Source organism: Bos taurus, chromosome 1, assembly GCF_002263795.3.
Source record: "Bos taurus isolate L1 Dominette 01449 registration number 42190680 breed Hereford chromosome 1, ARS-UCD2.0, whole genome shotgun sequence".
In the NCBI taxonomy this organism is placed as follows: Eukaryota; Metazoa; Chordata; class Mammalia; order Artiodactyla; family Bovidae; genus Bos; species Bos taurus.
In genome coordinates, this window is record NC_037328.1 from 125362651 (window position 1) to 125388663 (window position 26013).

Consider the following 26013-nt stretch of genomic DNA (forward strand, 5'->3'; position numbering starts at 1 on the left):
ATTCCAAACCACTCTAACACAACATCCATTGTATTGGAGCTTTGCCTTGTTATTAGAAAGGTTGCTAAAGAGCTTATGCATTGCAAAGAAAATGGATACTTAGTGTCTCTTAAATGAAATAATGGAGTGAAAAGTTTACATAGGTCATTCGGAAAGTTGTTCCCTTTCCTCCACATTTTATGCCCTTTTCAGCACTTAACATGGTATAAAATAATGTAAGCAATGTTAACAATAAGAATACATATTTGACCTTCTGAAAAGGTAAAGTATCTTAACTCACCTGATATTTTTTAGTCTACAGTTTAACATTGTAATAGAACACACAAACATACACACATATCCCAATGCCTAAGATTGTTTCTGTGTGTGAAAACTGTCTTATTATTTCATGATCCAATTCAGCAAGATCATGTTTTCTTAACTCATTTTAAGATTATGGTCCATGTATAAATTATTGGTTTATCTGCGCCTTGCTCTTTTGCTACACTTTGGACCCGATATCCTTATTGGATACCATGCAGACCTCGTCTAAAGAGCCAGTATCATGAGTTGAGTGGATGCATGCATGGGCTTTAGTAGCAGAAAGACCCAAATGCCCACAGCTATACCCAGGGGAGCACTTAACCAGAACAGAACTTCAGATTAAGCAACAAGTCAGACAGGTGTTTGATACAAATCAAACTTTTTAAGTGTGAGCATTTTGTACTGCTAAAGACCAAGCCTGCTTAGTCCATATTACTTATGTGTTTGCTTATTACTTGATCCCTGCCTATTTCTAAATTGGCTTAGAGGCAACTCATAACATGAACCATGCATATCATGGGACCATTTAGTTGAGGCTAGACACTCAAGTGCTTTGGGATAGAGTCATTCTGCAAAATGAGACAGCTGTTCATTGCTGTGGTTTGGCAATAAATATGGCTCTGAGCTTTCTGGCAGCCAAAGCCAGAAGAGAAACATGAGTTGTACAGGAATAACACAGTATTAAAAAAGGAAGTCACAATTATTTATAAAAATGGGTATGCTTTTTTTTGCTAAAATTTTAGGTGAATTTATCACACGCATCTTCATATAAGGGCCTTTGAGCACCATAACGGACAATGTATTGTTTTAGGAAAGATGGAGATCCGTTCTTTATGTAGTCATTTCTCATATCAACCTTCAATAAAATCTGACAGTGTGGTATTAAATTACAATTCCCTGGGGATATTTCATGTAATAGAAAAACCCTTTCAGTTCTAATCCACAAGTAAACTAATATAATACGAAGCTAAAAATGTAGGAAATTTTTCAAAAAATGCTTAATGAATAAACAGATGATGATGAATATAGTGAATGAAATGAAATAAGATATAAAGAGTGTATGAGTTTCTGCAGTAGTAACCAACCATCCTGGGGCTGTGTATGGGTTCCCTAAGAATACCTCATGTATGTCCTTGAAATGGTGCTTACACACAATAGTTTCTCAGCAGAATTCCCCCAACCCTGCCATTGCTAGGTGGGGGCTAGAGAATGCCAATCAAGTGAGCACCCCCACTTCACCCCTTTTATTGGTTCCACAGATTGAATTTTCATCTAAGATTTCATTTGGGGGCAGGGGAAAGGATTTCTGTTGCTTTAAACAGAATAATATTTTTAAAAATCTTTTCTTACTACCAAGATAAGGCATTTTTCTTGTAGAAAATTTGGAAAATGTAGATTTACTGAAGGAAATAAAATTAGAGTTACCTGTATTCTCACTGGAGAAGGCAATGGCACCCCACTCCAGTACTCTTGCCTGGAAAATCCCATGGACAGAGGAGCCTGGTGGGCTGCAGTCCATGGGGTCGCTAAGAGTCGGGCAGGACTGAGTGACTTCATTTTCACTTTTCGCTTTCATGCATTGGAGAAGGAAATGGCAACCCATTCCAGTTTTCTTGCTTGGAGAATCCCAGGGAAGGGGGATCCTGGTGGGCTGCCATCTATGGGGTCGCACAGAGTCAGACACGACTGAAGCGACTTAGCAGCAGCAGCAGTATTCTGACTGCCTATTAATAACTATTGTTAGTATCTGTCTGAATTCATCTATGCTATGCTATGCCAATGCAGGAGACATGGGTTCCGTCCCTGGGTCAGGAAGAGCCCCTGGTGAAGGAAATAGCAACCCACTCCAGTATTCTTGCCTGGGAAATCCCATGGACAGAGGAGCCTAGTGGGCTACAGTCCCTGGAGTCACAAAGACTTGGACACAACTGAGCATGCACACAATATGTGTATCTAACTATATTTTTATTTTTAAATAATGATTTTTTTTCACTTGACAATTTTATAGTGAATATTTTCATGATATTAAATATTCTTCTATATTATTTTTTATGGCTGCCTAGTATTATACTGAAAGTGTTAGTCACTCAGTTGTGTCTGACTCTTTAAGACCTCATGCACTGTACCTGTCAGGCTCCTCAGTCCATGGAATTCTCCAGACAAAAATACTGGAGTGGGTAGCCATTCTTTTTTCCAGGAGATCTTCCCAAACTTAAACCAGGATCTTCTGCATTGAAGGCAGATTTTTTACCTTCTGACCCACCATGGAAGCCCCACTATAACATATTAACTTGCTATAATTTATTATATCAACCTTTTGATCATTTATAGTTTTCAACATTATTAATATGATTGCTGTGATCATCCTTTTAGCTTGATATATAAACTTCTATTTATATAACTACCTAAAAATAAAAATCCTGGGTTAATGAAAATGCTAAAATTTTAATGTCTTGGAAAAATACATCCAAGTTATCCTTCAGAAAATTTGTATTCCTTTATACTTTCACCAACAATGTAAGAGAGAGCTCATTCACTCACATCTTCACCCCCTGAACTCATATTCCCTCCTGCTAATTTGATAATCAACCTCCATTTCATTCTGATTTAAATTTATATATTTTCACTGAGGAAAGGACTTTAATTATATGTCATCATTGGCAATTTATATTCCTCCCTTGGTGAACTACCTGTTTATGCCCTTTGTCCTTTTTTTTCTACTGAAGTGTTTATCTTTGTCACAAATTTTAGAGGCTCTTTATTGAGTCAAAAATATTAACTGTTGACTATCTTGTAGGCTACAAATGCCCTCCATTCATGGTTTTGTCTTTTAAATATATTGTATTTTGTTTGTTTTACATAAGGGAAAAGTTTGGTTTAGACATTTTGAAGGTTCATATGGTTAATTTTTTCTTTCCTTAGAAAGTTCCAAGTTTTATTAATTTCTGCTCTTTGTTGTTGTTTAGTCACTAAGCTGTGTCTGACTCTTTTGCAACCCCATGGACTGTAGCCCTCCAGGCGCCTCTGTCCATGAAATTCTCCAGGCAAGAATACTGGAGTGGGTTGCCATTTACTTCTCCAGGGATCTTCCTGACCCAGGGGTCAAACCTGCATCTCCTGCATTGGCAGGGAAATTCTGTACCACTGAGCCACCAGAGATATAATTTCTGCTTAAGAAGCCCAATATTATTAATAATAATTTTTACTTTATTTTTATTTTATTTTAATATGTGTCTGGTTTTTTACACATTAGAATCCAAACTGGAACTTGTTTTGATGTGAGGAATATGAGGTGTGAGATATAGCAAGGATTTGATTTTCTTCCTAGATTGTTATTCACTCATCCTAATACCTTTCAACCTTAACCTATGAATTTTTAACATAATGTCCATGTATGTAGGTACATATATGTGTATATATGTTCTGGCTTTCTGTTATTCCACTGAGCTTTTAGTCTTCACTGCTTTCATCATTTCAGCTCCATGGTTCATTTTAATGGTTAATAGATCCATTTCTCATTCCCCTCCCCCATTTTTAAGAGCTTCTTTGCTATACTCACATGTTTATATTCCAGAATCACTTGAAAATAACATTATGTCTCAAGCAGAAAATAACTTTAGGACTATGGTTAGGGTTGTATTAAATTTTTAGTTTAATTTGAGGAGGAGTGATGTTTTTACAATGTTGAGTCTTCCCACAGAGGAATATGTTATGTCTCTCCATTTATTCAAGTCATCTTTTATGGCCCTTAGTAAATTTTTATAGTTGTCTTCGCATTAGACCTACAAATTTCTTGTTAAGTACTTTTTAAGCTATTTTATATTTTTGGCATACTATGATGAATGGAAACTTCTTATATGATAGTTTCTGCATGGCTATCGTTTATATGCATCTAGACCTCACTATGCTATTTGATTTACTATCTGCAGCTCTGAAATATAGAACCTGAGCTGATGTGTAGAATTAGGATTGATGGGCCAAAGTTATATTAGACTATCAGGTTCATGAGAGCTATATCAGCACCAGCAGTGTGGCTGAAGCATTCTAGGCAGTCAATATCTTTTGAGCAATGGAATGAATGATTTTAGCTCAACAAAAGGAAAAATTTCTAAAATGTGAGTAACAGACTGTGTCTTAAGTTAGTGACTGCCTTATCCCTGATAATAGTCTTTTCTTTTTCTGTATTATTTATTTAGCGTTGCACTGGGTGCATTGCTGCACACAGCTTTCTCTAGTTGTGGTGAGCAAGGGCTTCTCTGTGTTGCGGTGCACAGGTTTCTCATTTCTCTAGGTGCACGGGCTTCAGGAGTTGTGGCCCATGGGGTCTAGAGCATGGGCTCAGTAGTTGTAGCACATGGGCTTTGTTGCTTCACAACATCTGGAATCTTCCCAGACCAGGGATCAAGCTTGTGTCCACTACATTGGCAAGCGGATTCTTATCCACTTTACAACCAGGGAAGTCCCTGATAACATTCTTATGAATTCTTTATGACCACTGGTCAAGGTATTTCAGAGCACTTTCATACATCAACTAAAGGGTGTATCATAAATTACATTAAGCTGCAATTTCATTTCTCTAACTCTTAACTGAAAATGGAGACATGTAGACCCAGGGAAACAAGAGCCTAGTCTACAAGAATATGGTGGGCATATGTTGGCTTTGGCTACCCAGCATCCATTCTCACTTTCACTGGTAGAAGCATCCTGATGTTACTGAGTGAACTACCTTTCTCCATCAGATACCATCTTGTTAACCAAGGTACCCCATCCTCACCTGCCAAAGAGAAAGGGGGCATCTGAAGCAAGGTCAACCAGACACTCCTTCCTGGGGGTGTGAACCTTTAGGAGGAAGTTAGAAGGATGTGTAACTGTTGGCACCCGGACTTTCCAACAGAAAAACCCTGTTGGGAATCTCTATTCTTGCCATAGATCCCTGGAGCTGCCTTTATGCTTCTCCCCTCCAATAAATTCCCTTCTGATCACAGTTGCCAGAATTAGTTTTCACTGCTTGCAAACAGAGAAATCTAAATAGTACAAGGGAAGAAATAATCCATGAGGGTATTTCAACAAAATAAGCTGTGTAACTTGGTGACACTTCAGAAGGGAAAAGAGGCTCAAGGACAGCACAGCCTCTAGGCTTAGATGCTTGGACTGTCTTATGCCAGGTGCATGGTGATACACAAACAAAAGGAATCAAGCTCACAAAGACAGTTTTCACAGTGTTCATTATTCTTTTTGAATTCATCTCCTTGTAAGATTCATTATGAACACTTCAGTGTGTGTGTGGGGGGCTCACTCATTACCACAATTTTCTGCTTTCACTTTCAGTTGTTACTAATTTGATGATGATCATTTGATTTATTTTGATCATCTTTTGCTTCAAGGGCTACATTTGCAGCCGCCTCGTCTCAGTCTCTTGGAAATTGCACCTGCAAATGTTCAGTCGTCACATAGAAGAACTTAGTTTTATGGAAACAAGTGGCTTTTAGACATGCAAATGAAGGTTGGCATTTCTATTACCCAGAGGTCTGATACTCTGCTATTGGAAATATACAAGCGCAGTCTGAGAAAAGTTTTATGTAGGAAGACTGGGCAGAATGTCAAATGCTAGTGAGAAGTCTTTCTGGAAGATGAGGGTGTGTAGATAGAAACGGAATTTAAGGAGTCTTCACAAGCCACAAGCTGGGACAGCAGAGAAGGAAGAGAACGTATGTACAAGTGTCTGCCCTGATTACAAAATCAGCCACTGAGGGGTCTCAGATTTCTAACTCTTCTGCTAATTTGCGGAAGGATTGGAAGAAGTCACCCTATTAATTGGTATGTCAGTTTTCTTTATTGCTGAGGTAAAAGGATTTTATCATTTTGTAGTGGAAGGACATTGCACACATACACACAGAATGTGGCTTTTGAGTAAATACAGGACCCATGGGACCCTCTCTATGAGGTACCTGGTACATATGCATACCTAAATTCTGATCAAGTAGAATTTTTCTTGGCCAAGTTTTTAAAAGTCATCAGGTTACTGAGTCATTATTCTAAATTGAATATGGGAAATAATTCAGCAGTATTATTTATAGCATAATCTCTGGTGGAATTGAATCCTGTCACAGAAGCCACTTTTTCAGTTTATAAAGATAACCGAAAAGCACAGCTGGACAGGTTGTTTGAAAATTCATTTTTATAATCTGTTTCCCAGCTGAGACTTTGGGGGTCAGGTTTTTGCCAGAAGCAAACTTTCAGGGACTGTCATTAAACGCTGGAAGAGTAAGATTTCTAATGGCAACATTGGCACTGTGTCTAATGATTTCTCTGCTTCCAGGCACTGCTGTAATAAAGGCAGCTTCCATTTTTAGGTTCCTGGGGCACATTTTATGTCTGCTGGAAGTGAAGAGGGAGGAGGGAGACGGTTGGCATTCCTCACTTTCTCGTATAGAAAGTTAAACAGTATAACCCATCATTTACTCGGGTTAAGATGGTTTCCATCTAAGAAAATAAACATGTAAAAATCCAAAAGAAAGAAAAAACAGCCCTGATTACTAACCAATGCTATTGGGCTTTATAGTCTTGTTCTAGAGAGTAAAAGACTGAAAAAATTTTTTGAACATAGAAGAGTAAAAACGAGTGACTCCCTGGCCCATTTACTGAGGAATTGACCAAGATGTCTGAGAGAGAGCACTCAGCACACACAAGCATCAGGGGCAACAGAAAAAGTTAATTCATTCCAATCCCATCACCGAGGTTTGTTCCCCCATTGGTTTCAAATGACAAGGGCCTAATTACATTGTCATGATAAGGAAAAGCTGACACTTGAAAGCTCGGGTCCTGCTTATCTGTCAGGTCAGCTCTTGAAAAGCTTTTGGAGAGTAAGTAGTCAGGAAAAGCAGAACCTGGGAAAGTCTTTCTTTTTTTTTTTTTAATAGACAAGGAGGGAAGATTTCCAAATGAAATGACTATTACTGGGCATGTTGCAACTTTACTTGGTCTGAGTAAGTAAGCCGGCTCATTACTTCTCATCTCCATCATCTCTCAGCTTGGCAAAAGCTTGTCTGAAACTCTTAAGAAGGCTTCTAGTTCAGAGGTGAATGTGTTCCATTTGTCCTGCCACTGAACGCATTGCATGACTGGATGGGAAATACATTTCTAGATCTCAGTAAGTAAATTCCCGGGAGAGAACTTAGTTTGCCTTGTTTCTCAAATCAAGTCTGGCCAGTTTTAGCTTCTAAATACATGTCATTGGCTGACACCTCAGCTTCAAACTGTTCTTGCTTTCATATTGACAGGACCATATGAGTCCAACTTATTAGCCAACAATTCAACAATAAATGAGGTGTATTGAGTGTTTTCCAAGCCAAAAAATAAAGCCGGAGGCTCAGACTATTTATTAGGCATTCAAACTGCAGCAATAGACACCCAAAATTCTCAAGGGGGTTTGTTAACCAGCTCACTGAACTGAGAGTGAACACTCAATGACACCATCTCAATAAACACAGGTGTAAAGTATATCTCCTCGCATAAGATCTCATTAACTCACACCTGCACTTTCTTGAACCAAATGGCTCCTGGTTTCAGTATGCAAACGACTTTGCACATGTAACTTGAATAGTGAACAAACTTACCTCTGTTTTCTTCACTGTAAATATTTTCCGTCATTATTTAACATCTCCTCATGGTGCCAGCAGGCACAGGGAAAAAAGAAACCTCTTTCTCTGTTGCTCATGTTCTGCCCAAGCGTGTAAAAATTTGTCCGAAGATAGATGGCACAAATAATTAACATACAGGTGAAGGAGAAAGAGGAGTCGAGGATACTGGGAATTATATCAAATGGATCAATGGCTCATTTCAGCAAAATGGGGTATATAAGTGAATGAATACATGTCGTAGAGGGAGACACAAAAATTAGTTCATTCAAAAATCTGGGCTCTATGCAAGTGTGGAACCTCCACACATAAAGGCCATTGAGGCTACTTACTGGAGCCTTAGGTGACACTGGTATGTCCATGTATTAGCTGACTCCAAGGAAATGAAAACTGAAAAGCAGTAAGCCTGACAACACCAACCTTAAGGTGGGAAGTCAGGGATCTAAGTAAAAGGGTGTTTTTCTTCACTCTGGACCTCAAATTAATTTGCCTAAGTACTCACTACTACATTGTTGAAGGAATTTTTGTTTGTTTTAAATGGAAATTTATAAACCTTGCAACATGGACGGAAAGTAATCTTGAATGCATTGGAGGATCTAGAAATAAGAACATAATTTGTGGTGTTTTCTATATTGATATTCTCATATCCCATAGACTCATGTTTCATCTGCGAACTGTAGCATTGCGCAATATGGTGAATTAGACCGTAATTGTACTCTTGGCAAATTTGGAATCCTTCATATTCCCTAAAGGAGATTTCCATCTTGTTAAATCTTTGACTTTTCAATTCTAAGTTCATGTTCAGCAGTGGTGTAGGAAAACTGTCAGAAATGTCTCTTTTTACTAGATCAAAAATAAATAAAAGTGTGGCATGGAAAAATAGCCCATCAACCTTAAAACCCCTCAGAGTGCCGTCTGAGAGCAAGTCAGTTTTTCTTTCTCACTTGTTCTCTTTCTGTGTTCTGATGATATAATCAATATTTCCTGTCCAAAAACGCAATATTCTCCAGTCTTAGAAACCCCTCAAGTCTTCATTTAATGTCAAAGAAAATCATGCTCCATGTGACAGATGTTTATTTTTCAGCTTCTGTATCTGAAGGCTTCATCAACTTTTAATGAGAAAAGAACTACTGAATAATGTTATCAGCAGCAGAGACTATATATAGGTGACAATAGTCTTGAATAAGAAGATTTAAATATTAGAAGAAAATAGACTCTGCCACTAATAAATCCAGATAAATGTCTATTTGTATGTGAGGATCAAAAATAATTTCGCCTGCTTTCTCTTTTTAGAGCAGATAAATATTTCTTGAAATAGAGATTTATTCCTTTGACAGACCTGCCTTTGAGTGTCTGCTGGGTACTGTTATAGGGTTGGGGGCAATGCAAAGAGGGACATGATAGACCCAGCCTTTGAGAAGGTCCAGGTCAAGAAGGGACACTAGTAATTTAGTTGTCAGGAAGCCCATTGGAAGCTGTGGTGGCCCCATGTAATTGTTCAGTTCCGTATACAGTAAGTCCCCTACATACAGAGCTTCACGTTTCAAGCTTTCAAAGATGTAAACGTGTTCAGATGTCCAGTCATGTAAGTTAGCTCAGGTACCTGGCATGCATTGTCACATGTATGCATCCTTGTGCTTTTGTGTACCTTACTGTCTAGTACTATACAGGGTAGAGTAGTACCGTATCTTTATTTCAAGCCCACGATGTCCAGAGGCAAGTATAAAAGCAGCAATGATGTAGCTGGTACTACTGTGCTTTTCAGGGTACTGTGCTGTAAGATTAAAAATGTTTGCTTTATTTTTTGTGTTTGCTTATGTATTATTTGTGTGGAAAGTATTAGAAACTTATTACAGTACAATACTATATAGCCAGTCGTATTAGTTGGGTACCTGGCTAACTTTGTTGGACTTAGGAACAAACTGGACTTATGAAAGCACTCTCACGAGGGGACTGATTTGTGTTTGGGGGAATTTCAGTAAGCAGTCCTTGAAGCAAATGTAAAAACAATAATTCAGGTCATAGATGTTTAAGATAGGAAAGTGCTTAGGGATCATCTAGAGCAGTATTTACCAGAATTTCTTGATCCTACCCACTCCAGTGTTGTGGCCTGGAGAATTCCATGGTCACAAAGAGTTGGACACAAATGAGCAACTTTCACGTTCATATACTTTCTTGATCCTTATTGGAAAAAAAAAAATAGTTTATCATGCCCTTATCTGCACACAGCATATTTTTGTCCTCAAGGGCACTTATATAGTTTAAAATATATAGACGTGGGAAGAGGGTTCAGGATGGGAAACACATGTACACCCATGGCTGATTCATGTCAATGTATGGCAAAAACCACTACAATATTATAAAGTAATTAACCTCTAATTAAAATAAATTAATTAAATTTTAAAAATACAATACACAGATGTTCTAATTAGTAATTATGAAGTTATATTTTCTCCTAACCTTCTGTGGGTTTCTTATATACCCAAATTTAAAGAACACTTATGCAGACCATCTTTTTTTAATTCACTGAAAACAATGGACAAGGCAATGATTTGAATTGCTCTAGTCATTCAGCTAGTTAGGTATCTGGACTATGCCAAGTAGATCCCAGGTCTCCTGGCACCGATTGTAGTACATTTTCTCTTACATAATTTGCAATGACACAATGAAACTTCATATCATGTAAACATATGTTTGTACATACATGTGTGTGTGTGTATGTATATAACACTAATGCTCCCTGACAGGGTCCAAAAGAGGGAATCACAGAGAACAGTGTAAATGGTGTTCTGTTAACCAAAAGGAATTAATTGTCCTCTCAAAACTGATCTCTCTAGAAAGAACTTACTTGCCAGCAGAATCATCATTCTTCCCAAAGAATTATGGACCTCCTCCTGCTGTTTCCTAAACTTCTTTGCTTGCCAGTAATTTGAATTTAACTGTGTACCTCTTTGTGGTTTCTCAAACAGCTCTTTTAGTTAGTGTCATAAAGTATTGGTTCTAGTCCTTGCTCAAAATTGCAGAAATGAGTCCTTGCAGACAGCTCTTCAGGGAGCTTGCCCACCACTGAAAACTCACTATGCAAACTGAAAGGCAATTTTGAGCACACGCATGAGTCAGAAACTCTTATCATTATTTTCTCTAAGTCATTTCTTGATTTCTTTCAGAGCTCCTTATTTATTTTAGTTCTCAGATACTTTTGAGCATGCTCCACTCCCCATGGACCTGGATGTATGTACTTAGTTCTATTTGTCATTGCCACGGGATCCCATAAATACAAGTTGAAACCAAGACTTTAGACATGCAACCCAGCAGTTGCATTAAGGACCACTTGTTTTTCAGAAAAGATGGAAACAGAATGATCAGATTTTACATCTGCTGGGAAAGAAAATGAAGTAATGTTTTGCCAACAGAAGATTGTCATACTTGGTGCTTCATAATTCTATTTTGTGAATACTAGCAGTAATAAAACATATAAGAGAAATGCTTTCGTACTTGTAATAATTAGCTTGACCATTTTTAAAAAGTATTTATTTGGCTGTGTCAGGTCTTAGTTTTAGCATGGGGATCCTCTGTTGTGGCGCACGGACTGTAGTTGTGGTGCACAGGCCTCGCTTTTCCTCAGCATGTGGGATCCTGGTTCATTGACCAGGGATTGTACTCATGTCCCCTGTACTGCAAGGCAAATTCTTAACCACTGGACCGACCACCAGGGAAGTCCCTACCTTGACCATTTTAAACATAGAACATATTAATTGTTTCTTTTAAATTTTGTATTTAGAAAAACTATGATGAATTAATTCAATGTGTATTTATTGCCTAACCTATAAACAGATTCAAACCCAAAGTGTGCAAGTAAGCTGCCTGTTCATGTGTAGTCCACACAGTCTCCTGGCTGTCTCCCCTCACTCACATTGAATTCCCTACCACTGATTCTACACCCTCCCCAATGTTCTTATTCAAGACCTAAATGCCTCTCCATCCTTTAGGAAAACTTTCTTCATCTCTCTTCTACCTTCCCCAGCCCAAAAGAAGTCACTGCCTCCCAGAATTCCTATTTTATTATCACTTACTGCATTCTACCTGCTATTAGATGTGTCTGTGTACATGTTGTCTCTGCTAGGAGACATAAAGGTAGTTGAGGTCTAGGATTGGGTTCATTCATTCTGGCATTTCCCAGCAGATGGATAGCATTTGAATGGATGGATAGCCAGTACCCAAGCGAACTCATGGGCTTCCCTGGTATCTCAGTGGTAAAGAATCTGCCCTCCAGTGTACGTGATGCAGGTTCCATCCCTGGGTCAGGAAGATCCCTGGAGAAGGAAATGGCTGCTCACTCCAGTATTCTTGCCTGGGAAATGCCATGGACATGGGATTGCAAGAGTCAGATACAACTTAGCAAGTAAACAATGACAAGTTAACTTGCAAAAATCTAGTACCTTAACTGTAGTGCTACTGAGAATTGTCTAAGTTTGAGTTACAAGACTAGAGATCTCTTCAAGAAAATTAGAGATACCAAGGGAACATTTCATGCAAAGATGGGCTCGATAAAGGACAGAAATGGTATGGACCTAACAGAAGCAAAAGATACTAAGAAAAGGTGGCAAGAATACACAGAACTGTACAAAAAAGATCTTCACGACCCAGATAATCATGATGGTGTGATCACTCACCTAGAGCCGGACATTCTGGAATGCTAAGTCAAGTGGGTCTTAGGAAGCATCACTACAAACAAAGCTAGTGGAGGTGATGGAATTCCAGTTGAGCTATTTCAAATCCTAAAAGATGATGCTATGAAAGTGCTGCACTCAATATGCCAGCAAATTTGGAAAACTCAGCAGTGGCCACAGGACTGGAAAAGGTCAGTTTTCATTCCAATCCCAAAGAAAGGTAATGCCAAAGAATGCTCCAGCTACTGCAAAATTGCTGTTATCTCACATGCTAGTAAAGTAATGCTCAAAATTTCCAAGCCAGGCTTCAACAGTACATGAACTGGTTCCAGAAAGACAATCTATTTTTGCTTTATTGACTATGCCAAAGTCGCTGATTGTGTGGATCACCACAAACTGGAAAATTCTTCAAGAGATGAGAATACCAGACCACCTGACCTGCCTCCTGAGAAATCTGTATGCAGATCGAGAAGCAACAGTTAGTACTAGACATGGAACAACAGACTGGTTCCAAATAGGGAATGGAGTACATCGAGGCTATATATTGTCATCCTGCTTATTTAACTTATATGCAGAGTACATCATGAGAAACATTGGGCTGGATGAAGCACAAGCTTGAATAAAGATTGCTGGGAGAAATATCTATAACCTCAGATATGCAGATGACACCAACCTTATAGCAGAAAGCCACGAAGAACTATAGAGCCTTTTGATGAAAGTGAAAGAGGAGAGCGAAAAAGTTAAAGCTCAACATTCAGAAAACTAAGATCATGGCATCTGGTCCCATCACTTCATGGGAAATAGATGGGGAAACAGTAGAAACAGTGACAGACTTTATTCTTTTGGGCTCCAAAATCACTGCAGATGGTGACTGCAACCATGAAATTAAAAGACGCTTACTCCTTGGAAGGAAAGTTATGACCAACCTAGACAGCATATTAAAGAGCAGAGACATTACTTTGCCAACCAAGGTCCATCTAGTCAAAGCTGTGGTTTTTCCAATAGTCATGTATGGATGTGAGAATTGGACTTTAAAGAAAGCTTAGTGCTGAAGAAGTGATGCTCTTCTCCAACTGTGGTGTTGGAGAAGACTCTTGAGAGTCCCTTGGACTGCAAGGAGATCCAACCAGTCCATCCTAAAGGAAATCAGTCCTGAATATTCATTGGAAGGACTGATGCTGAAGCTGGAACTCCAATACTTTGGCCATCTGATGCGAAGAACTGACTCATTTGAAAAGACCCTGATGCTGAGAAAGATTGAAGGCAGGAGGAGAAGGGGACGACAGAGGATGAGATGGATGGATGGCATCACCAACTTGATGGACATGAATTTGAGTAAACTCTGGGAGTTGGTGATGGACAGGCAGGCCTGGTGTGCTGCAGTCCATGGGGTTGCAGAGTCGGATGAGTGAGTGACTGAACTGACTGGGTTACTAGGAGTGAGGAGTACATTTCTACCTGCTTCTTGATGCAGGAGATAATGTGGGAGAGAAGGCAACAGGTAATGATTAAAGACATAAAATGTGTGAGATGTACTAGATGCTTTCTGTTTCTTCCCCTAGCCACTGGCTGAATAGGAAATATTGTGGTTATACCTGGAATGTGTTTTTCTGAGTTATTTCTCTTTTTCGTGTCATCTTCCTTTCACCTACTTCTAGTAATTAGAGCAAAACCTTATGATTATGTATTGGTATTTAGGTTACAAATCATTTTAAAATCCATCATATCACTTTATACTCAGAAGAGACCTGTGAGACAGGTGGACAGGTACTATCCAAATGTGAAAATTGTCTTGGGTGCCTGAAGCCCTTGGCCAACATCACCCGCTGTATATGGGTCTGGTCAGAGAACAGAATCCTGGAGCAGATAGAGAATCCTGGAGCAGATAGACACGTGAGGGTCTGAGAGGCATGGGCCACACTGTCACTTTATAACTCTTCATTTTACTAACCAAATCTACTATTTTTAGAATGTTCTCTTTGGCTATATTGTTTCATTTTTGTTTATTTAGTTTTTAATTCTACTGTTTTAGGGTCTGTTTTTATGTCTTTTGTCTAGATTCTTGAGGTAAATAGTCCATTTTTTTTTCAAATTTTTTTTTTTCTAAACAGGATGCATATAAGACTATAATGTTTCCTCTGAATAACCCTTTGGTTTTATCCTGTTGATTCTTGGGGGGAAAAAATGTTTACCTTACACTTATTTGTACATAAGCTAAAAATTCAACTTTGACTTCATCCGCAAATCCAATTTTGTTTAAGAATACAATTAAAAATCCCTGATGGATACATTTATGCAACTATGCTATTTGTTAATTTCCAGTTTTATAATATTGTGGTCAATGGATATGCTTTGTTCGTTTGTTTGTTTGTTTGTTTTTTGGAGAATTTATTGAGCTATTTGATAGTAAAATATATCATCAGTTTTATTCCATGTGAGTAATTTATTTTACATCCCAAAGTTGCTGAGAAATTATGATTTCTTAAATGTTCTTAATGGACAATTGTTCCATGAAGCTAAAATTACTTCATAGAATCTTGTTAATACTATTAATATAAAGTTACAGAAAGAAAAACAGGGAATAAGATGCAAAAATATAATTTAAAAACATGTTTTTATAGCTAGCAAAAGCAATTTACAAACTTTGTAAATGAAAAATGAAAAAAAAGGCAATTAAAAAACGTATTTCTTCTTTGGAGCAACCTTGTAATTGTTCCAAGTTGCTAAAAGAGCAATATTAGGCACAAGTCTCTCTTTTAAGGACCATACACATTCAAGGCCAAAGCACAGCAAAGGAGAGTTGACACTAATACCAAAGTGTTGGTCAGCAGAGATTTGTCTCAAAGTGGGATGATAAAAGACCAGTAGCATGGACATCCCATTTATACAATGAACGGTCATATAAATGCAGATTCTTGGGCTTCGAGATCCTGAATCTTCACTCCAAACCTAGGGAAGTAGAATCTGTATTTAACAAGGTTCCCAGATAGTCTGAATGTTCATTAATAGTCCAGTGGCATTAGGGTAAAGTTCTGAAACTTCTCTTGCCTAATGCGGACTCTTGGACCACAGTTGACCCACAGCCAGGTGGGGTCAAGTGCTTCTGATGTGCTGGGTGGTGAGCAGGATAAGCTGTGAATTAAGCTTATCTTGGAGTGACAAGCAACACAGAGGGGTGAGGAGCAGAGGTAAGAGGGAAAAAAGGAAGCGGGTTCCTCTGAAGTGAGCCGTGTATGTCCCTTCCACACAGCCACTGGGGTTCGCCCTTTTCAGAGCTCTCTGACCTGAAAGTTTGTGTTCTAGAGATTTAGAAACATTTTCGACACAGAGGAGACATCCTGAGTTCATCTTTAAACTTCATAGCTTATTTGAAAAAATTTAGGTTTTTTCATACCTTCAAAAAATTGAAGGTATGCTAGTGATATGTTTAAAATTTTTATTTTAGAGTAGCTGTCTGTCTAAATTTGAAAGAATATTTGAAAGTCTCTAAGTTTATCTTGTCTTTACTTTTTGAGAAAGTCAGGCTGCCTGTATTCAAAGTATCTAAATTTTTCCTTTAGAACCAGTATTATTGTCTTGACCTGAACTTAAAAACAAACAAAAAATTAATTGAGGTATTAATCCTACTGAATTAATAAAATAGTATATAAGAAAATGACAGATCCACAGAACTGTAGGATATCCAAATTTCTACAACACTTTATGTAAAAAATTCTATAACAGCTCTGGCAGATGATCATTCAGCTCATACATTTCAAATGATAGGGAACTTGTCACACTTCAAGGCAGTCACTCCATTGTAGGACAGTTCTCATATTTTGAAAAATCATGTGATGGAGAATCAGAAAACATATGTCCAAGTTAACTTACTCCTATCCCCAAACCACTTGCTCCAATCTAGTGGCTCAAACTAGAAAAAAAATTCCAATCACAGGTCAGATTGAAATAAGCCTGAGCCCAGTCCCCAGGGATTTGGCACAGGATCTCATGTGCGGCTGGCATCTCCCATTGTCCCAGTTATAATAAAGAGAATAGAGGTTGAATCTTATTTTCAGATGACACACCTTCAGAGAACCATCAAAAGTTTAGAATAGAAGGAACCCACAAGAGAGTCCTGGTCGGGGTTCAGTCAGGAAAAGAGAAATTAGCTGGCTATTAACAGAGTTTAATGCAGGAAATTGGATACACAGAAGATAGCTGCAAAAGTGAAAAGGGGGTCACTGAAGCAACGCACAGGTAGTCATTGCAGGAAGCAAGTATGATGCCTCAGACAGGAGGAGCAAAGGGAAGAGAATCTAGAAACTCCTAAGAAAGTGTCATGGAGCTGGGACCCAGCCCTCAGAGGATACTGTCTGGCTGTTGCTCCTCCTTCCTCTCGGCTAGGGGCGAGTCCCAGGAGGCTGGCCTGGAAGTGAAGGGAACAGAAAAAATGAGAATATCCAGCCAGCTCAGATATATAATCTTCATCATCAAATCTCTATTTCCCTGGGGCATCATAAATTATATTTTTAGATTGCTTAAGATTACCTTAAAATATTCACAGATGGTCTAAATACAGGCAGAAAAGCACAGGGGCTCTGTGAAATTTTGAATCTCAGCTCTGCCACTTTCAAGGTGATCTTGAGTAAATCACTTTGGTTTCTTGTTACCTGGTGATAAGAATGTTCATTTAGTTATTCAACAAATACATGGAGTACCTACCATGTGCCTGCCATTGCTCTAATGGTTGGGGACCAGTGAATCACTCTGCACTCAATGAGCTTTCCATTGCTGTGCAGGAAGGCAGGAAATAAACCAATAAATATATAAAATGTTAGGGGGCAGTAAATAATATAAAAAAAATAGATCAAAATAGGCAAGTAGAGAATGACAAGAGGGATATTTTTACAGAGTGCACAGCAAAGACCTGTCCAATGATGTAATATCTTAAGGAAAGGAGGGAGGCATGTAGAGATCTGGAGAAGAACTTTTCAAAGAGCAGGAACTGGACGTGCCAGGGTCCTGCAATGGAGCCTGCTTAGTGAATTCATTGAGTGGCAAGAGGAGGAGCCAGTAAGAGGGATCAGGAGCTGTGGGGAGGGGTTGGGAAGTAGGACTAGATCCTACTGAGCCTGTTCATCACAGGGTTCCATTGCAGAGTTGAGAGCAGAGGACCAACATGATCTGAATTGTCTTAAAAGTGCTGGGTTGAAGACAGACTGTGTCAGAGGCAGCCAGGGAGACAAGGGGCCATGTGGGAGGCTGTTGCTGTCATCTAGGCAGAAAATGATGGTGGCTTGGTAGCGGGTATTAGGTGGAGATTGGGTTGAGAAGTGATTGCATTACAGGTAACTTTTGAAGGGCAAGTCAACAACACTGTTGATATACAGAGAGAGGAGAAGTAAAGGGTGTTCTCAGAGTCTGGGCAGCAAGAAGAATGGAGATGTTACTGAGAAGGGAAAGAAAGATGGAAGAGGTGATAAGTCATGAGAAGTCTGTTATGAGATAATAAATTGATGAAATAAATAAGATGATGTAAATAAAACTAGTGTGTTCCTTGCTCACAGTAAGGTTTGGCCAATCTTAGCCCCCTTATCTTTTTTCCTTTGTTACCTATTTATGTTCTCAGAATGTATTTGTGAGCTATCCACACACCCCTCCCTTTTCACTCACTACTTCTCTGCAGATCAATATACAGTCAAAACATTTCCATGACAGGCAGAGGTCAGCTAAACCTCACCCAGAAAAACCTCCAACAGACTGCAGAATCAGCAGAGATAGATACATTTCATTTTCAAATAAAGAAAGAAAAATATCTGATGCCAAAACAACATGCATGGCAATCCTCCTAGTTCCTCAAAGTCCTTGAAGTACTTCGGTACCTAAAAGTTTCTCTGGCACTGCTTGTTTTTTAATAGAAATTCTGTGAAGAGTGAAATGTAATATTTCATAGGCATTTTTCTTTGAATTTCTGAAGAGAGACTAGAAAACTGAAGTTACCAAAAAAAAATCTATTTAAATGCTTACTGCATATAAATCACTTGGCAAAATTTCCTGGTTGTTTTTATTCTTTTTGTCTAAAATTTTGAAGCATAATATTAAAAGGAAATAAGTGATGCAAATGTATTAGACAAATATGTCTTAGCAATATTTTATCAAAAGCCAACCCCCAAAATAACAAACATATAAATAGAAGCATACAGTCAACATACAAAAAATATGCTTGGTTCTTTAAAATTCTTTACCGCAGATTCATTTGAAATGTCAATATTCAGTTCACATATCTCTATACTCTTAAGAGTCATCAGCATTTAATTTATGAGTGTTTTTAGTGGGAAAGATTCTGCTGTTTAAAATTCAGTTCAATCCCCTTGGTTTGAGTTGAGGAATACTTACATCTTGTGTTTTTCCCAAAGCCCTCCTATAGAGCCCTCCCAATTTCCCATAATTAATCAAATCTTTAATCCAAGGTAGGAAGCAGCCCCCACCCGCCTTCCCCACCCCAGCTTAGGGGCAACAACAGAGAATAACAGAGCCCAGGGACAAATAACACGTTTGTCCCATGGTTACTGCTCCTCTGTTCCCCAGGAACCGTGTATGTATGGCTTCTAGTCTCTGTGTGGCTTCATGCAGCATTTGAAGCTGGGTGTAATGATGGCTTATGAAATAAATCCTACAACCAGCCAAAAAGCAGCTGAGGGCCCACTGTGGACAGGAAGCACACAAGAACAGACCAGCTTGCCTCAAGGATTGTGTGCCTTGAATGTGTTCATGAAATTACCCAGCAGTGGAAGGACAAAGTCCCCAGCTTTGCCAAGGAGACATAGAGGCGAACAAGGACCTCTTTCTGTGCTTGGCAAGGAGGAGCATTGGCAGAGGCAACTGAACCCTTGTAGACATCTTAGGTTTATGACTCATGGTTGTTAATACTAAATTGCGGTATGATAGGAACTTCTCAGGCTCCTCAAGGTACACAGTGGAAAGCCAAGTTCTCAGCAAATATGCCAGCATTTCAAATGCAGCAAAGTAGTTGGCACTGGCTGTGAGAGGCCTGGAACCGACTACACAGTCTTTTGTTCATGGGTTTCCAAGTATAACTTTCCTAACTCATGACCAGAAAACAATTTATCCCCAGGAAGAATCTACTTATTAATGCTTTTTTTTTTTTTTTTTAAAGCTTTAATCCTATAAGTCCCCTGTTTAAAGCAGGAGCAAGGTTTACCCAGGTTTCATCATTCTAATTATTAGCCATTTTAACTCTGCTGACACCAAGTCTGTTTTCTAACTGGGATAGCTCTGCCCTTTGACTTAGATGGGAAAGAAAATTGGTTTTGACTGGTATGTTTTTAAATTTCAGGGATAGTCGCTGTTCTCTTCTGTGGAGTCACGCAGGCACATTATACCTACAACAACCTGTCATCGGATTCCAAAATGAGGACTAAACAGGTAAAAGAAAAAACTCACTACAGGCTTTGTCTCTTTTCTCAGTGTAATGATTACGGAGCAATTCTGGCAGTGCACTCGGAAAGAATTTCATTAGCAAAGGAAGAAAGCAAGCTTAAGGCTTCATTATAGGTTGGATATTTATAGATTTTTTTTTTCTTCCTTCAGGATAACTATTAACAATTCTCTTGGTAAGCAAAAATATAATAGTCTTTCCCTCCTGAGAAATGTGGAACATAGACTGTCAGTCTTGAAGATGAAAGGCCCACAGTCAGTAATAATTCACAGTCACTTACATCTAAATGCATTGTAAAGCATGTGAGATTGGGTAGTTATATAGAGAGAAGGAAATGAAGAAGAAAGACAGGAATGTTTGGTCTTTAATTGGGTGCTTTTGCTTCCAAGTAAACTCAACTGCCAGTTGTCTCACAAGCAGAATGTATCTCCCATATGCCAGGAACACATCTGTTTCAATATTTGCACATAAACACTCAAAGATTCCTTCCACCAACATTTGCCACATAACCACTCTGTGCCGAGCACCATGCTAAGTACTAGGAATAAAAGGGCAGATAATACACGATCCTGCCTAATGTGGTTCATTTTCAAGTCTGTTGAGGAGGATCAAGATATGCAATGAGCAATTAATGATCCACAGTGTGGTAAGTACTGTGATAGAAATATCTGTAAAGGTTGTTTGAGGAAAATTCAATAGGGTCTCCTCCCATAGTTAGGATTGGGACAGTGAAGAGAAAGTGTCCAGAGATGATAAGCCTGATCTGGAGCTTGCAATGGTGAGGAATGAGAGGGTAGTAGGAAGGATATTTGAGGCCAAGGTTGTATTAATATCATGGACCAAAGTTTTGAAACAGTTGACTGAGCATTTTAAATAGTTCTAAGTGCCTGGTGAATGGGGAAGGGCTGAAGTTATAGTGGAATATAGTGTGGTAGAGACCGCAGACACAGCCAGAGGCCAGCTTATGGAAGGACTTTCATACCTTATGAAGAAGTTTAGACTTTATCCTAAAGACAATGAGGAGTGGCTTAAACAACAGAAAGTTATTCTTATGTCCCAGGTGGTGCTGGTGGTGAAGAACCCACCTTCCAATACAGGAGACATAAGAGACACGGGTTCCATCCCTGGGTTGGGAGGCTCCCTTGAAGGAGAGCATGGCAACCCACTCCAGCATTCTTGCCTGGAGAATCCCATGAACAGAGGAGCCGGGCGATCTATGGTCCACAGAGTCACAAAGAGTCAGACACGACTGAAGTGACTTAGCACACAGCACACGGTTCTGGAGGCTAGAAGTCTGAGATGAAAGTATAGGCAGGATTAGCTGCTTCTAAAGTTTGTGAGGAAGAATCTGTACTATTCCTCAATTTTGACCTTCTGGTGATTTTCTGACAAACTTTAGTGTTCTTTGGCTTGTAGATACATCATCCTAATCTCTGCCTTCATGTTCACATGACATTCTCCCTATGAGCATGTCTGTCTCTAAATTTCCCCTTTTTATAAGGATACCAGTCGGAATAGGGACCCACCCTACTCCAGTATTACCTCGTCTTGGCTTAACTAATTACATTTTTCAATGACCCTATTTCCAAAATCGTCAGATTTGGAGGTACTGGGTGTTAGGAATTCAACATGTGAATTTGGGAAAACATCACTAACAGAAGTCACTGACGTATCTTAGGCAGAATAGTTTCAGGATGATTGAAGTTCCATTTTAGAAATATCACTGTGACAGGCAAGAAGAGTGTGGATCAAGTCACACTTGTATCAGCTAGCTTTTGCTGTGTAACAGGCATCCCAGTGACATTCAACAATACACATTTGTTTATCTTGCATTTACAGGGTTCATCTCTTTTCACGTGGGTTGATCTGGGTGGCTCTTCTTGTCTTAACTGGACGGATTCACTGAGTTTGGTGGGGCTCTGTTCTAGAGTAGGCTTGGCTGGTACACCATAGCCAGTCCTGCATATCTGTCATTCTTCTCCTGGCAGAAGAACAAACCCCAGTGTACAGGACCATTTCAAGCCTTTACTTGCATCACATTTCCTAAATGTCCTATAGACAAAGGAAATCATATAGCTAAGCCCAGGGTCAAAAGGCTGAGCAGGTCATTAGCCCACAGTGGAGAGCACTGCAAAGTTACATGACAAGGATCATAGAAATAGAAAATGTATAGAATTGGACGAAATGATTGCAATCTGTCCCCAAATGCAAATGGAGGTAGACAGGTTCCCATACTAGGTCTAATGATGCTGAGAACATCTGATATGATATTGGGGCAGTGGGAGTGGAAAAAGCCAAAAAGACATCTCAGCAAATGTATAATTGGCTGGGAATTCCCAAATAGTTTTCAAAGACTTATCTTCAAGTTCTGTAAAATGGCTATTGTTTTCATTCTCTTTGTCATGTCCCAAGCTCAGCTGGACCTGAACCCAGCTCCCACCCACCCAGGGACTCTACAAGGTCACTCTTACCTCTCTGCTCATCAGAAGACTCAGAAGATACAATTGCAGAAATTTTAAGGACCCCCAATTTTTAAAATTGAACACAAAAAAGTATACCAATACCTAGAAATATCTAATATATAACCTTCCATCTAGGATCCTTTTAATTATGGAGACAACTAGCATTCTCTAGAGTTTAAAGGGCAATCTCTTGAGCTGGTTTTTCCTGACCTCATATGGTTCTCTGAATATTTGTATTCTGGGAAACTGAACTCTGTTTAGGGACTTGCACTTTTAAGTCACACTATCTAGATTGCTCAGCAGAACTTCAAAGATAACTCATCTCATGGCGAGTCAGCAGCCCAGCACCTAGGGGAGACAAAGCCAAAATCAGTGCCCCCACAGCCTTCTGTTCTCCTCTGAGTGGCTTGACAAGCACTCCCTGATGGGCTGCCAGCATCCATTTTTATAGCAGTTCCCTTTAGGGAAGGAGATTTTTGAAAGTTCATTCTTCAACATCCAGATAGCTGCATCCCTCCATCTTTGTTCCCCCCATTACCTTCTTTCCTGGTGCCTGGTTCATTGTAGGAGCTTAATGAATGCTAATTCCCTTCCCCTCCCTTCTCATAACTTTCTCACTTCTTTTATTCCAGGAACTCTCACTTTCTATTTATTTTTTTCTCTCAATATATGCATATGTAGCGTGTGTGCATATTCATACATGAATACATATGCATGCATCTACACACATATTCCCCAATCAAGTACATAGAGTCTGGGGTCACCATTTTTTAAAAATTGAGATTGAGCCTTTTAATTAACTTCACAGATCAGAAGTTCTTGGCCACATCTGCACCAACGTAGCAAGCAAAGTTTAAACTCCATGTGGGAAACCAATTACAAATTGTAAAGAAAAGCTGAAGCAGATATTATAGAGGTAGCCACTGTTTCCTTTCTGAAAGGGGCAAAGGTTTAGAAGGCATTAAATGACATGGTTACAGAATACATTATCTTCCTCTGCATCTCCCTGAGTTGTGTTTATTATCAGTGGGAAAAGTGGCCCCTTTGCCTCCATCCCCAGGACTGTTTAATGGGAGTGAAGGAAGTCAATTAACGAGTCTAGGGGAAACCTCTGAAAATCAGCTTTGTGTTTTAAAATCCTTAGGTAATATAATTTACAAAGGAATTTTATTCATGGACTGTGCCTATACCAGCTAATCAAACAGCTACAACTGGAGACAAAGACTTTTGAGAATTAATATATCCTTTATAGCTTCAAGAATTAGAGTGCCTCTTTAAAAATGCAGTTTTATATTAAAATATGTTTTGTACTTGATAATGACCATCTAGATTCCGGTGAATTGCTTTTCACTGCAGTCCATGGACATGTAACATCCCTGTGTGTTTAGGCATAAAGCAGCTTAATAGAGACACTCTGGTGCTGCTGCTCACCATGAGGATTTTTCATAGCAAAGCATTTGGGGAAAGAGTATATGAACACTGGCGGCAATCAGTTTTCCTGGACTCAGATTGGTTTGCTTATTTTAGGGTGTGCACATCTAGCCCTAAAGACAAACACATACTGACTCTTGACCTAGAAACTGAGAACCTCCAGAGATATTTGATATAGACATCAGCACATGGCACTCTGTAAGCTGAGAGATTTCACCCTGAACCATCCAGAAAACTGCATACACATCCCCTGACCCCACTCACACAAGCCTCAGCCTGCCTCTCAACCTCTTCCTCCCTCATACCCTCACCCACTAGCCAGGCCTGGGGGCTGGTAATCTGGGCCAGACCCCAGGGTGTTTCATCAGCTGTCTCTTCCTTGCTTGAGGCTTACTTCCAAAACCATGTACTTCTTTTTTTTTTGCAGATTAAAGGGTGTCCTTTAATTTTCCCTCCAACTTCCTATAAGGTTTTGGATTTTTTAAAATTTGTTTTTCAAGTATAGTTGATTTACAGTGTTGTGTTAATTTCTGCTATACAGCAAAGTAATTCAGTTACACACAGATATACATTCTTTTTCATATTCTTTTCCACTCTGGTTTATCACAAGTCTACCGTCTCTTTTAACTAGAAATTCTCCTTCCCTTCCGGCAGTTTTCACCTAAAAATTACTCCCAAAAGATACACACAAGCATATAATATTAAGTGAAATAATTAACCTCTATGATGCATCAACGGGCTTACCAGATAGCACAGTGGTAAAGAATTTGTCTGCCAATGCAGCAGACACAGAAGACTCAGGTTCGATCCATGGGTCAGGAAGATCCCTTGGAGGAGAAAATGGCAACCCACTCCAGTATATTCTTGCCTGGAAAAGCCCATGGACAGAGCAGCCTGGCAGGCTACAGTCCATGTGGTCTCAAAGAGTGAGACACAACTGAGAAACACAATGCATTAACAGATACAAAGTGAAAGTGTTAGTTGCTCAGTCCTGTCAGACACTTTGCAACCCCATGAACCGTAGCCCGCCAGGCTCCTCTGTCCATGGAATTCTCCAGGCAAGAATACTGGAATGGATAGCCATTCCCTTCTCCAGGGGATCTTCCTGACCCAAGAATCAAAACTTAAGTCTCCTGCATTGCAAGCAGATTCTTTACCATCTGAGCCATCCGGGAAGCCCAACAGGTAAAAAAAAAGTGCTTATTTCATTTTTACTCACTTCTTTACCTAAGAGGTGGCTCTTCTTATTATCACTGAATACCTTCATTCATTCATCTAATATTTTTTAAGAGCCTATTTTGTGCCAGCCACTCTTCAAGATGCTGGGATACAAGAGTGGATAAAAAAGAACTGTTAGTAGAGGAGCTTTAGAGTAATCAAAATAAATAAGCATACAGTACATTCATTGTCAGTTACAAGGCCAGTAATAAAGCAAGAAAGGGAGGAAGGACCGTGTGTCTGGGAAGGCGGGGTTGCTATATTAAACACTGTGGCCAAGGAAGGCCTCAAAAAGAAGATGATCCTTGAAAGAAATAAAAGAGGGAACTATGTGGATATTTGGAGCAGAGCCATCCAGAAACTGGGAACCACATACACAATGGCACCCTGGGACAGAGTGACAAGTGTGGCTGAGGTGGAGTGTACCAGGTTTGTAGGACAAAATCAGAGCAGGTCTTAGCATGAACAAGGTGAGAAAACATCAGAGGTTTTTAAGTTCAGGCGTGGCGTGATATGACTTAAATTTTACAAAAAGAAAGGTGCCATGTGTTAGCTAGGAAGGCTGCAAAGTGGCAACATTTGAGGGCAACCGAGAACCAAGGATAGGTTTGTTACATTTGAGATGTATGCTGCTGCTGCTAAGTCACTTCAGTCCTGTCTGACTCTGTGTGACCCCATAGACGGCAGCCCACCAGGCTCCCCCATCCCTGGGATTCTCCAGGCAAGAACACTGGAGTGGGTTGCCATTTCTTTCTCCAATGTATGAAAGTGAAAAGTCAAAGTGAAGTCGCTCGATTGTGTCTGACCCTTAGCGACCCCATGGACTGCAGCCTTCCAGGCTCCTCCGTCCATGG

The 26013-nt window shown here is 39.4% G+C and overlaps 1 protein-coding gene across 2 annotated transcripts in view; it reads left to right on the forward strand.

Annotated features, from left to right (window-relative positions):
* SLC9A9 (solute carrier family 9 member A9) overlaps positions 1–26013 on the forward strand; it is a 663428-nt gene that overhangs the window by 319493 nt on the left and 317922 nt on the right. For both annotated transcript variants that reach the window (XM_059885432.1, NM_001076068.1), the window contains 1 exon segment: positions 19947–20035. In XM_059885432.1, coding sequence (XP_059741415.1) covers positions 19947–20035 — 89 coding nt within the window.